This window comes from Camelus ferus, chromosome 18 (assembly GCF_009834535.1).
Source record: "Camelus ferus isolate YT-003-E chromosome 18, BCGSAC_Cfer_1.0, whole genome shotgun sequence".
Lineage (NCBI taxonomy): Eukaryota > Metazoa > Chordata > Mammalia > Artiodactyla > Camelidae > Camelus > Camelus ferus.
The window spans coordinates 33,338,310-33,352,591 of record NC_045713.1 but is presented as its reverse complement, the minus strand read 5'-3'; the positions used below and the strand labels follow the sequence as shown (position 1 = coordinate 33,352,591).

The 14,282-nt window shown below is 43.9% G+C and overlaps 1 protein-coding gene and 1 pseudogene across 1 annotated transcript; one reads left to right on the top strand and one right to left on the bottom strand.

The window, feature by feature from the left end:
- Window positions 1–5,868: 5,868 nt before the first annotated feature.
- On the bottom strand, window positions 5,869–7,218 carry GPR139 (G protein-coupled receptor 139). The gene is given in 3 exon segments (XM_032459473.1): window positions 5,869–6,818; window positions 6,821–6,846; window positions 7,151–7,218. Coding segments are annotated over 3 exon segments (1,044 nt in total).
- Window positions 7,219–12,181: 4,963 nt separating this feature from the next.
- LOC116657425 lies at window positions 12,182–13,738 on the top strand (annotated as a pseudogene).
- Window positions 13,739–14,282: the final 544 nt, after the last annotated feature.

Genomic DNA, 14,282 nt, shown 5'->3' with positions numbered 1-14,282 from the left:
TTCCTTCCTTCCTTCCTTCCTTCCTTCCTTCCTTCTTTCCTTCCTTCCTTCCTTCCTTTCTTTCCTTCCTTCCTTCCTTCCTTTCTTTCTTTCTTTCCTTCTTTCTTTCTTTCTTTCTTTCTTTCTTTCTTTCTTTCTTTCTTTCTTTCTTTCTTTCTTTCTTTCCTTCTTTCTTATATTTGAGTAAAATAATCTCTAATATCCTCTCTAGCATCCAATGATAGTAAAACAGGAATCTAACCTCTGCTGGTTATTCTGTAATAGCATCCTCTATCACATCACCCTTGATTTTTCACTGCTTTATGCCTCAAGATCTGGCCCATCTGGACACACCACCTGTACTGTCCTCCTGGCTGACTTCTGTTTGAGCTTGGCCAGGGGAGGCATCAGCCTGATATCAGAGAGAAGGAAGAGAGAGGTTGAGGTATCCCTCCCTTCCTCTCCGGCATCATCTCTGGCAGTGGTGTGGCAACTGTTTGCGGGAAGGCCTTTCTCCAAAGCACAGCCTCCAATGAGCTACAGTAACACTATTTCGTCCTATTACCCCAGGCTTCCTGGGAAGGTAAGGCTTCCTATTATTTCTAGTTCTGGTGTGTCTCAATAGCTCTTTTTGTTTCCTTTAATCTTTCTCAGACCTTTATTTAATAGTCTTTTGGTTAAAGTTTTTTTTTTTTAATTGAAAACATCTGAGTGAGATTTGCTTTTCCCCGAACAAGACTCTGATTGATATATAATCCTTTTGGAAATATATCCAGAGAAGCAGATTCAAAGAACTCCCAAGGAAAACCACTTGTGGAATTAATAGATGTCACTGTGAAAATTTCTTCTTTGATTTGATCTGGATCCTTCACATCGCAGTTTAAGTCTCATTCCATCTTGCCCTAGCTCTAGTGAGGAGAAATATCATGTTACTGCCATTCACTGGGTACCAGAGCTCCATAGACATGGTAACTCTTCATGCAGAGAGTTGAAGAGATGGCATCTTTCTTTCCCGTAGCCTTGTTTTGCTCCTTTTTAATCAGAAAAGTTTTCTTTTTCTCTTTCTGACATGACAGCAACACATTCTCTCAATAAACCCAGGAAATTCACAGTGTCTATTTATCCCATAGAGACAAGTCTCTCATCCCCCTTATTGTGTCTGGCAAGTACTCAGATTAATTGCACGCCCTCCGCAGAGGCTGAGCCGTCACATTTAGCTGAGTGCACTAATAAAAGGATTATTATTTAACAGTTCAACCTCCATCAACTCACTTTTATCCTGCCTCCTTTAGTTGGTGAACAAAATTAATGAAGATGCTGTGGCCATGCCTGCCAGCTTCTATTTGCGACCTTCTTAGCGAATTCTTTGCTTTTATGTACTTCCCTCTCAACTTGTAAGTTACTTTCATTCTCCAGATTGATGCAAAGATAGGTCATGACAATAGTTTGTGGGTGGCTGTCAGAATTGATGGCGGTTTGTGTGGGAAATGCATAGGTAGTTTGAAAGCTGTGGTTAGGATTCCAGATAGAGTCAACTTAAAAAAAAAAAAACTACCTCACAGGGAAAGGTCAAATCAAGTGTTTTAATAATGATGCTGTTATAATATATCTCATGCTTGAATGACCTGGGTTTGAAGAGTTGGAAAAATATGCAATATACATGGCTCTAAAAAGGGCACCAAAATAATGTCGTCTTTTGTGGGGTTGGGGGAGTGGTGGGTCAGAATCTTGTAGGGAAGGCAATGAGGCAGAGTGGAAAGGATGAAGGGTCAGGTGATTTGGGTTCTACTCTGGACAAAATCATTAACGTCTTTGGGCCGAGCATCTTCACCTGTAAAATGGGGTACAACTGGAGGCTCCTTTTAGTTCTACTATTAATAATCACCCTGGAGGTATGTACTGGAATTACGATTAGCCCTATTTTATGGAGAGGAAATTGAGACTTAGAGACATTGAAAACATTGCCCAAGGCCACACAGCCAGAAAGCGGCAGAGCCTGCAAAGTTATAGCTGACAATAACTCACTCCAGACCTTGGTTTCCTGACCATGAGAGTTTCTACTTGCCTTGCAGGCAGCTGGAAAAAGTTCACTTTTACAGTATTTTTCTACATAAGAACAGTCTTTCAGAGATGTTCAAGGGCTCGTTCAAAGCCACATATCTAGTAAATGGTGGAGCCGGGACATGAACCCGGGGTTGTCTAACTTCAAAGTCTAGGCTTTTAGCCATTTTGCTAGATTTCTGCCTATGATGACAGCCACCACTGTCTTGAAGGTGGTCTAGAGAATGTCTAGAGAATGCGGTCAGAAGAGAATTCAGATTTATACCCAGTAAGCTACTGGGATTAAAAGAAGCAGAGTTCAGGCGTCTTAAATTCTGAAATATACCTGGTTCACCAGGGGGTAGGTGGGACTCAGGTCTCATTCCAGCACCAGCACAAAGCATAAGAAAGATGTGCATTTAAAGATTTTAATCAGAGTTCTGCCATTGTGTGAGCATATATGCAACTACCAAACACCAAGTGTGCACCATATTAGAATTTATTATAATACAAACAAGTCCAAACACAATAGAACATTGAATTAAGAAAATATGAACATTTACTATTTTTCTACGGTAACATTCTATTCCATTCTTTGAACCGGAATAGCTAACATTAGAGTCTCTTATTCACTTCAGATAGGCCCCCCAGGTTGGACCAGTAGGCACCAACTGTGCAAAGTAACCTTTTCCAATTGCCGAGTGTTTGCAAAATGAAACTTCATGCCTTCTCATGGTAGGTCTTTTATGGTTTGTCTGCCATCCCCCTCATCTCCTTCCCATGAGACAGTTCATTTCTTGGTTGTTCAATAAAAATACACAGTGTGTACATGTGTGGCATCACTGCATGTCCAACTAAGGACACAAATCATACACAAGAGGGATGCTAGTTAACAGTCTTTCAGAGAGGCATCACAAAAACCTGATATAAGGCAATTGCTTAAGTGCCATCAACAGCAGCTGTTTACACGACAGGCTTCAAAATTCAAGGCTTTATTTCCAAAATTGACCTGAAAGAAACGGCTTAAAAGTTTACTTCTAATTCTTGTCCACAATGATTACTATAAATAATAATAAATTAAAAGTCCTTAGATTATCTGAAATAAAGTTTAGGAGATATGTATTAACCTAAGCCAAAGGGCATTTGTATGCGTTTTAATCAGAAGACAACACCTCGCTGGATTGTCTTCAAGAATTGAACCTCTTTTAAATATTACGTTTTTCAAAATACAAAATATAGTCAGAAGGAAAAGAGATCGCAATACTACTTGGTACAGCCTCTATTGTTAAGAGAAGTAATAAATGAGTGTATGAGGAAAACATTCCAAATGCACACCCAGTTTTTACTTTTTAAACATCAGTAATTAATTTTTACATACAACTAAAAATGTGGAGCAGAAAGCATTGAGATCGACGTATATAGTTTCCATCTTACGTACATTCTCAAAAAGGAATTGCTTCATCTTCACAAATATTGCACTGTGACTCATTCTCGGATAGCTCAAACTAGCCTTTTTTCAGAGCTATGCGTTTAAAAAAATAAATATATATTTATATATATTAGGTGTAGGTAGCCTTTGGTTAATGTTTATTCACAAGGGGGTGTGATGGAATTGCATTATACACACATTTGATGAACATGTATCGACTACACGTGCTTGGCAAAAAAGAAACAGAGAAATGCAATTTAAGGGACGTGGGGAAATCTGCCCACCATTTCACTCAATGCGCATGCTTCCTGGGGAGAGCGTGACCTGGGAGATACCAATCTGCTCGTCCCTCAGTCAGACAACTTTCATGAGCCTCCTCTAATGGGAGTGTTTGGCGGCACCAGTGTGATCCTAATGTTCTGAGATACTTTAGTGTCATACAATATGGTCCCTAAATGCAAGCCAACTCTGTCTTGTCCTCCACTGAAGAAATAGCAACCTTTTCCAATGCTGGAGGAAAATTTAGCTGAGTTAGGTTTTTTAAGGGGTAGAATATGATATGATCTCCAATATGGCTCCTTCCTGAGAACTTTGTGGAGGTCACCTGGGCTCTGCCAGTCTTTCGCCATTTACACTGACTAGGACTAATCTTTGGGTAAGATGAGACTCTACTGCAGTCATTTAAGAGGAGGAGGAGCTAGGATCATCAGGACAAACATGACCTAAAGTTATATTGAACGAGTACTGACAGCATTGGGCTGAAGTTTAGGGATTGTGGGGCATCAGGGCATTTTTTTTTTACCCCATTATTTATTGCAAATTCCCTTAAAAATGGTGGATGTCTTCCGAATTCAGGGACAGAAGTGCAGTAAAAATCCAGCCTAAGGAACCAAGTGTTCCAGGTAGACTGTCAGTTTTTTGTTGGATCACCAAAAATATCATACCATTCTAAAATCATTTTGGAAGACTTCTTCCGGAATAGGGACAACTTCAAATACTGGGAATCCGGAAGAGAAGTTTTTTTTTTTTTTTAATTTTTTTTAAAAACAAGATCAAATGAGAAAAATTCCAGCATGGTTTTCCTTTTAAAATACATCACTGGTACATAGGAGCCTAATAATAAAATCAAGTCTGTGTATGCGTGTGTGTGTGTGCACGTAAGTGGTAATTCCCAGGAAAGCCTCTATTAACTACATCCTAGAACTGTTCTTGCCTTGGACAGTCAAGGGGAGAATAAATAAATGAATTCATATTATCTTTTTGCAAAGGATCTGGATTAAATAGAATCACAGGAAACTGGCATCACCCTTTGGAGCCATTTGCATCAAAGGGCAGACACGCAGACCACATGGGCACCTTTTCCATGTCAGCTGTGTCTGCATTTGTGGCTTAATGGCAATGCCAAGCTGGACCGTGGGGCAGAGCTGAGATCGCCTCCTTTCACACTGGAGAGCTACAGTTCCTGACCCTCGAAAATTAAGTCCAGTCTGGAAGTCACTTCAAACGAGACAATTTGGTGAGGGCTTCAGCAAGCAAAGAGGAAGGATTGGCAGCTCTACATGTAAAAGGCTTCTCCAGGAAGCCCAGCTGGCACCACAACAAGAAGCTGTTTTGAGTAAAGAGATCGTATACAGCTGACACAGGGATGATCAAAATGATGGCAAGAGTTGGCTTATTTTTTTGTTTTTCTGGGCTCAAGAAATCCTCCTTTCCCCCCAACACAGGCAGGGTCTTTGTTTTGGAGGAGATAGATAAAATCTACACATAATAATGAATAGAAAGACTGCATCTTAGCCCCCAGGTCTGAGGGTGATGGTTACGTTGGTTTGGAGCCTTTCCACAGAAGCTCTGGCCTGTCCCCACAATGTCATTCTGCAGATAGGGGTGCCAGGGCAGCTTCAAGACCAAAATCCTCACTAGAGCAAAGGGCACCTTGGAAAATTCCCTAATTGGTCAGCATTGTTAGCTGCTGGGAATGGCACAGGGAAACGATGGATGAGCTTAGCTCTTGGAAGAAGAGTGTGGGCTCAGCTACGTGCTACTGTGGCTTGGTGTGTCACATAAATGAGCAGTTCCCAGTGACTGTGGATGGTGCCTAGGCTAAGTTATAGACTATTTCTCTACCATGTGTCCTTACAGGCCACAGGATAATGACACAACCTCCAATGGCATCTTCAGACTGGTTGGAACTTTTGCTGTCAACGTAACTTGGTGAAAATAAATGCAGAAATGACAACAAGATTCATGCTTTTCTTTCTTCTCTTCCATCTTCTCTCATCCACCAGTCGGAGGGTTGCTCAGTATGCAGAGACAGGAAATCAGGTTAGCACTCTTCAAGGAGAGCTGTTCAGCCATGGGATGGGCCACATTCCCATCTGGAAATGGATTACACAGAGGCACGAGGTGCCAAACCTATGGGGTCATGGGGACACTTTTATAGGTTTTCCATTTTTGTCATACTGGTACACCAGCATCTTGATACAGTGTGAGTTGGCTGGTGAGATCCAGGGGCTACTTGTTATGGAAAAGTTATGGTTGGTGTAGAACTGCACAGGTTGCTTCTGGCACTTGAAGAAGGCCTTGAGAGTGGCGGCCGCCATGGTACGGAATCGCTTGCTGATGAAGCAATAGAGGAAGAAGTTGATGGCCGTGTTCAGAAGGGCCAGCATGTTGGCAACGTCGGACATAATGTGCACCAGCCAGCGGTTCTGGATGGGAGCCCCATAGAGGTGGTAGAGAATCATGATGATGCGAGGGGCCCAGAGTGTAGCAAAGATGGAGGTAATGGTAAACAAGATGGCAGTGGTTTTCCCTGTGGAGTAGCCACGGAGGCGAAAATTGCTTTTCCGCCTGAGCTTGTACACGATGATCGAGTTCAAGATGAAGAAGATGGAACAGGGCACCAAGTACACAGTGAAGCAGTGAATCCAGATAAGGACATGATGCACGGAGGTGCTGATGTAGTCTTCGGTCCAGATGTTGGGCCACCAGTAGTACGGGATGCTGGTCAGGAAGCAGGTGATGTAAACACTGACAATGACTTTCCGGGTGCGGGCAGGGTAGGAGACTGTGTGGTACTTGAGCGGGTGGCAGACTGCGATGTACCGGTCAATGGTTAATGGAACAGTAATCCAAATGGAAGTGTGGATGGATGAGAATTCCAGCACTTCGATGATCTTGTCTGGCACCTGAGGCATCTGTGTGTTCAGGATGAAATCTTCCAACAGGAAGTCCACGAACACAATGAAAAAAAGGACCAAGATGTCAGCAGCAGCAAGTGCCAAGAGATAGTTGTAGGAGGACTTCTGCCTCCTGGCCACCAGCTGCGAGAGGATGATCACTGTTAGGATGTTTGCTGTGGAGAGAAGAGAATCTGGTTGATATCTGAAGCAAGATGGCTTCATTGTCTACCAGTGGGCCCTAGACCTGGTGTAATGGGCACGCCCATGGGCATCATAGGGACTGAACCAGTGCTTTTGAGGGCCAGTCTCTGCACTGTATACAAATTGCACCTCATACAAACACCTGGATACTAACTGACATACTATTTGATGTTCGTATTGTAGCTCATTTGTCCCTCACACAGTCAGGACAGGGCGGCTGCTACTGTCCTCACTTTCAGAAATGAAACTGGGGTTCAGAGAACTTAAGGAAATCACTTAGAGCCACACAGTTAGTAATTCATGGTGACAGGGGCCAAACCCGGATCCCTTAATCCCCAGTTTGACTGCCGGGAGGATAGGGGGCTGGGACGGCATCTCCTGCTTCATGTGCTCAGGCAGAATACTGAACTATACGACCTCTTAAGAACCTTTAGAACTTGGAATTTAAGGCCTTTCCTTTTTAAGTGGATTTAGAATTGAAGGAGTAGAGAAGACCGTGACCTTTAGATTAATTTAAAAATAAATTATATTTATTTGTAGAATAGGTAATCTACACACATGGTACATAATTCAAGTTAGTAGCAGAGAAAAGTAAGATCTCCTTCCACTTTTCTTCTCCAAACATCCAAGTACCCCTCCCTCAGGGCAATCATAGTTAATAAATAATCTGTGCTTATATATATCTGTACAATATGTGTGTATATAGTTTTTACATAAATAGTAGCAAATATTATTTTTCTTGGGGTTAGAACTGCTTTGAAATGCATCCGTATCATTTCCGATCAGTTTGAAAAACAAATGTCTCTTTGAATAAGATACATCTGGAAAGTCATTTAGGAACTCACTCTCAGGTGACAGCCCTGTGGATAACATCTGGAGGCTCATTCTGCACGCTTATTCTCATTAATTCTCACAATCAACCCTGAAATTTGGACATTATCAATCCCCTTTTGCAAGCAAAGGTGGCAGGGAACTCATGTCCCTTTCTGAAGCTCGGTGGCAGGGCTGGAATCAAATGCTCTTTTGCTTATGCACTTCTGAACATGTAATGCAGTAGTCTTGTGATCAACACACCCCAGTGTATTCATCACTGAGCTTAAACAAATTTTAATATTTTGCCACATTTGCTTTCCTTTTTATTTAGGAAAGAAAAAAGACACTGTAGACACAGTTGAAGTCCTCTTTGGAATTGCTCCAGCCCTAACAAACTTACTGTAATTTATTTATTCTCTCTATATAGATATACTTAGACACATACACACATAGATGTCTATATAACATATGTATAGACATCTATATGTGTATACATGTGTCTATATGCAACAAACTTGGATTGGTTTTAGGGTTTTGCTGTTGTAAGCTGCTACAGTTAATACCTTGATATGACTCTTTATGAGAAGCAGCTACACGTGAGAGTTTCTCTCAGGTAGCACATGTGTAGAAAGGTGTTTACTATGTTTTATAGTCTGTGCTTCTTCACCTTTCCCAGATATTGCTGAATTACCCTGAAAAGTGGTTTTATTAATCTTCAGTATCAGCAGCAGAGGATGAGAACTCTAGTTGCTCCGTAACGTCTCAGTGCTTGGAACTATCAGTTTTTTAAGTTGATGGTGTCCTTGTTCTTACTCAAAGGACGTTGAAATAACATTTTGAAGATACAAAACTGTACAAAAGAATTTCAGAAAATGATGCGATACGGAAAAAAACCAAGGGATGAGACAAATTGATGGAGGGGGTTGTTTTTTCAGACTGGAGATTTGAATTCAGTTAATAATGAAGAGAGGGGATCTGCCATAAAAAGATCCATGATGAAAGAATTCTAGGCAGGGGGAATGGCAAGTGCAAAGGCCCTGAGGTGGGAATGAGCTTGGAATTCGTGGAAGTGAAAGAAGGCCTCTTTTCAGTCCTATTACCGTCCTTATTTTACAGGTGAGGAGACTGAGGCTTGGGTTTTTAGGTTATCTGCCCAGAGTCACAAACTGAGTAAGTGGCAAGCTGAAGTGACTCTAGTTCTGTCTGACTTTATGGCATGTCAAGTTCTGCTTTCTTTGTTTTGGGGCATAGAGAAGGCTCTTCAGCTGGAAGAAAGTGATTCCTTTTCCTAGGTTGCCCTTGACTTACAAAAGTGCCATCATTTCTCAGAACCTCTTTTTTTTTTTTTCCCATTCATTAAACAATGCCCACACTGTCTCATGTCCGTGCTCTGCTTCCAAGCCTATAAGGGGGCAGGAATGAATAAATGCTAGGATCTCCCCAGAAACATAAGATATATAGCCATCCCTCAGTATTCATAGGGTATTGGTTCCAGGACAGACCTGTGATACCAAAATCCAAGGATGTTCAAGTCCCTTACATGAAATGATGGAGTGAAGACGACCCTCTGCCCCCATGGGTTCCACATCCATGGATACAGAGGGCTGACTGTATATACTCTGCAGACAATGACTCTTCGCCACCATCTCTTACTTCCTCATTGAACCCTGTTTTTCATGTGGTGCTAAAATTTTTCCATATCCAAACTGTTTATCAGGCAAATCATCAACTCCAAATGAAACTGCCAGGTAATCATATTTGACATTTCTTTAAGTTTCGAGTAATTGCCTCTCTTGAGAAACTAACCCGCAGACACTGAGCTTCCCATTTCTTGCTTGCAGGTAGATTTGCCCCCAAGGCAAAATCAAGAACACTTAGGACATCCTTTGGATGAGAGAGATGTGTGAGCCACAGAGACCCAGAGGGGAACAGAACAATGCCTGTGTATTGATTTTCTGAGAAAGAAATGGGAATGTAGAATTTGTGACTCTTAAGGTTTGACATTTGCTGTAATTCCCCACATGGAAAAATCCTTTCATTTCCACCGTGGCAGTTTTTTCCCCTGAAGAAAAGGAGTGGTGTTGACAGGGTCCATGTGTATTTATAAAAGGTTAATAAGCAAAGGAACCCGAGTCATCACTGTCTGAAATTCCATTTCTCAGCTTTTTTTTTTTTTTTTCTCAAACTAACTGCCCCACGCATCTGTTGTTGTGGAAACCCAACCAATCCCGTCCAAGCAAGTCCCCATGAACTTCACGGTCAAAATGTCATCGCTTCTAAAAAGCAAGTCCTTTCTGTCAGTGGTGTCGTTGGACAGGTTTGAGCCCCTGGGTGGTAATACGAAGCCTGTGTTCTGTGATGGCAAAGCTTCTTGGTTATATTCTTGGGGGGAATTCATTTTCTCTGCTTTGCAGCTTTCTGTGCTCAAACTTGAGAGCGTCTGGGGAGTGGGTGAATGAACACGACAGGTTGGGCTGGCAGAGCCCAGCACTGAACGGCCTACTGGCGCAGAGGGAAAGGATCAAGGCCTTCCAGAGGTACTTCTGTGCCTGTGAGGACAAAAAGGTCCCCGCGGATTCCTTGGAAGAGTCTTGACTGGGAGTTCTGAATTTATATTTCTTACTTCTAGTACATTTCTTTTTTTTTGTCTTTGAAAATTATTTTTAATTACAAAAATTAAATATACTTGTGAAAATTAAACATATCAGTGTATAATAATGTCATTAGCAGCTCACTTTTATTGAGCGTTTACTTCCAAGCATTTTATTCACAATACCTCACTTACTCTTTACAACCATCCTATGAGGTTTGGAATTATTATCTGAGAGCATTGAGGCTCAGAGAGTTTAAGTAACCTGCCTGAGGTCACACAGTAAGTGAGTGGTGAGCCAGGACATTAAACCAGGCTTTTTGACTCTTGAGTTTATATATTTAACTATTATATTAGACAGTGGAAAGTGAAAGTTTGCCCCAATCACATTTTCTACAGATATCGCGGTATCTAGTCTCTCAGATGGACTTCAGTGAACCACGTCTTCTGGTATTCATGCCCTGGTGCAGTCTCCTCCCCTTGAGCTGGTCTTGTGACTTACTTTTGACCAGTAGACTATTTGGGGAGTGCCACTGCATAGCCAGGTTTCAAGTGGGCCTTTTGAAGACTTGCTTTGGATGCTCCGTCTTGGAACTCAGCTGTGAGAAGGCCAAGCCATGTGGAGGGGCCTTGTGTAGGGACTCTGGTTAAAAGCCCCAGGTGAGCTCATAGCTGACATCCAACGTCACCTGGCAGCCATGGGAGTGGGCCCTCTTGGAACCCCACCTGCCTCCTGGCTGTAACTGCATGAGAGACCCTGAGCAGGAACAATCTAGTCAGCCCAAGAACCATGATAAATAATCATAAGAGATTTGTTAACCATTTGGTGTTTATATCTCCAGGATATTTATATGCCTACAATTATAAATAATTAGCAACAATAATTATCATCACAAAAGGAGATCATACAATAATACGGTTCTGCCCACTGACGTTTTTAAATTAGAAATAAATCATGGATTTTTTTCCTCTGTCAATAATGTTCATGAAATATTCACTAATGGCTGGAAATCACTTATTTTATTTTGCTTTATGGAATTATTTTGGCCACCACAGAGCTTCATTAAAAATCTTTGCATATATCTAGAGTAAGTTCCCAAAAGTAGAAAGGCTAGTTTAAAGGGTAACATGCATTTTTCTCTTCCTCCATCTCTTTTCCTTCCCTCCCTCCTTTCTTCCTAAAGGCAGCTCAAAGGATTTGTAAGAAGGAAAAGTGCTCAAGTTGGAACTATAAAAGGATTGGGGTTAGACACCAAGAAGAACTTTCTGATTGCAATGGCAGTTCTATGAGCAAGAGCAGGCCACTGGCACCACAGTTGCTTGGTTCATGCAGGTCTTCAGAAAAGAACAGAGTTATATATCTGGGCTGATTAAATTCCTGGGGTTACCTTCTGCAAATCTGCTTTCTCTGCATCCTCAATTATGTTCTTGTGAATTTCTAAAATGAGAGTCATTCACCCATTTCAGTCACCATCCCCTGTGACTTAAATGCATCCCTTCCCCTTCAAGGTGCCTATCTTTTGCACTATAAAAGTCAACCCTCGTGTCCTACAGACACGAGGACCCCTGACATTGTGCGCAATTGCAGTGGTGTTATTTATGCTGTTGCTGGAAGGTGCTTCAAGGACAGGTTTCTAGGAAAAGCAATTTCTAAGCCTCCCAGGCAAGAAGTCAGCACTGCCCTTGTTTAGATCAGCTGGGGAGTGGGGACTGAATTGTGTGATGGGGCCTTGCCTCCTATGGGCTGTCACCTCCCTTACTCTCCCTGCTCCACTCCGGATCTCGAAGGGGAGGAAGGGGAAATAAAAACATGATGCTGGCTCTGGAACCCCAAGCCACTGCCGCGGCCCCCCAGTTCCCCACAGCGGGGAGGGTACCAGGTTGTTGTATACTGAAGGGCCTGAAGGGGAAGGAGGCATCTCCTCCAGGGCAATAGCTGCACCCACGATGCAGAGCATCAGGTGTGTGGTGGTGGGCGATCGGGCCATCTGCTGCACAACTAATGCCTCCCCTAAGGAGCACATCCCCACAATGTTCCAAGATTACAGCGCTCTGGGAGCAGTAGACGGGCGCACGGTTAGCCTGAATCTGTGGGACAGAGCGGGCTGGGAGGAGTACGACCGACTGGAACACTCTCCCACCCTCAGACCAACGTCTTTGTCATCTGTTTCTCTATTGCCAGAGAGTGTATGGCACAAGTGGCATCCAGAGGTGTGCCACTGCTGCCCCAACCTGCCCATCCTCCGACGGGCACCAAGGAGGAGCTCAGAGCCCAGTATGACACCCAGCGTACCTCAAGGAGCGAGGCCAGGCGCTGGCCAAGCCATGCCCACTGTGTCCCACCTCTAGTGCTCAGCCCTGCAGGGCATGAAGTCAAAGAAGTGTTTGCTGAGGCTGTCTTGGTGGTCCTCAACTCCACATGGATCAAGCAAGCGTGGGTGTGGGTGGTCCTGCATCCTCCTGTGACCCTGCCACTCAGCTTCGAGGCTGCCCCGGTCCCCCACCCACAACCAGTCGTGCATTTGTGCGTTGGTGCTTTGTCTGCCCCGAGCTGCGCCGACAGGATGAATTCCAGCACCCCTGGGGAACGGAGGCCCACAGGGAAAGGGGCTTTGGGCCAGGCGGCCCCACCCTGCTTGGGAACACAAGAGCTCACCCAACCCAAGGTTGACCCCTCCCCAAGAAGCCAACGCAGTGCCCCCTCCCCATTTTCCCCTACTGACCCTGACCCAGCATCCCAGACAGATGCTGGTGCCTCCTGTCAGGTCAGGAGCTCTCAGCTGTCCTGTCCCTGACTGCTCTGTGACTGCTCTTTGAACTGCTCCCTCTCAAGATGCTCTCTCCCTTTCCCAAAGAAGGAGCCACGGAATCCTAAGAAGATGAATGTGCCCTAACCTACCCCCATGTGCCCAAACCTACCCCCATGTGCCCAGGCCTTATGCACCTGCTGACTGACTCAGCCCCCCTCCCCTCTGGGCTCCTGGGGGGCCTTTCCCACCCCCATCAGCAGCATTAATTCTCCTGTTTCCAACTGGGCAGAGGATGCTGCTGACAAGACTTGAATTCAGCCTTTCTGGCCTCTGTGGATGGTGCCGGGAGGTCTTCAGGAAGTTGTGCCCCGAGGGCTCTAGAAGAGAAGCAGGGAAGGGTTTCTTAGGGGCAGCTGTCCCTCCAGGTAGTTCCAACCCCAGGCCCTGCCCGCTGGCCAGTGCCATCTATGTTTCCCCATGGGTCCGCTTGCTCCAGGGCAGAAACCAGGAAATGCGGCATGTCTTTCCTTAAGTTGGTGATTAGGGGGCATTAAACTGACTGTGGACTAGTGAGGTGGAGGTCAGGCAGTGGGACCCCACCCCACGGGAAAGGCAATCCCTGAGGGATGGCTGCCAGGTTCCTGGAAAGGCTCTGAAGGATCTTTTTGCTCTTTGCAGGCTGAACCTCATCACAAATATCCAGGTACATAAGAACCTGTCCTCGCTGGAAGAGGTTGTGATGTGTAGTGGTTAACTCACTGAGCCTCAATTCCTGCATCTGCGAAATGGGCATCATTATTAACAGTAATAATAAAGATATTAACAAAGACAGACGAAATAACATGTATAAAATACTTACTACAGGTCCTGGCACGCAGTGAGCACCCTGTACATGTCCGCTAATTTACTTTTTACACCTGGCCAGTTCAGTTCAGTTATTGAGCTACAGGCCAGATCCTGTGCTGGAAATAGATGAGTAGGAATCTGAGCTATCAAGGTATCCATAGAAGATTCTAGTTTATCTCCACAATCATTGCAGGCACTGGAGTCCCGTCACCTTATCGGGAAATTCTTCAGTTGCCTCTTACCTAATCCCCCCAGCTGCAGCTGCATCCCCCACCCTTGTTTCTCTGCTTGGTGGAGAAAAATGGTGGTCGTTATCTATGGAACTACACACTTAAGAACCATTATTATATGATGACTCAGTTGCCTCTTGCATTTTCTGAAACAGCCTTTGTTCTTCTTAGATTTTAGTTTTTATTTTGATAGCTCTTTAAAATTTTCTTTGTAGCTTGATT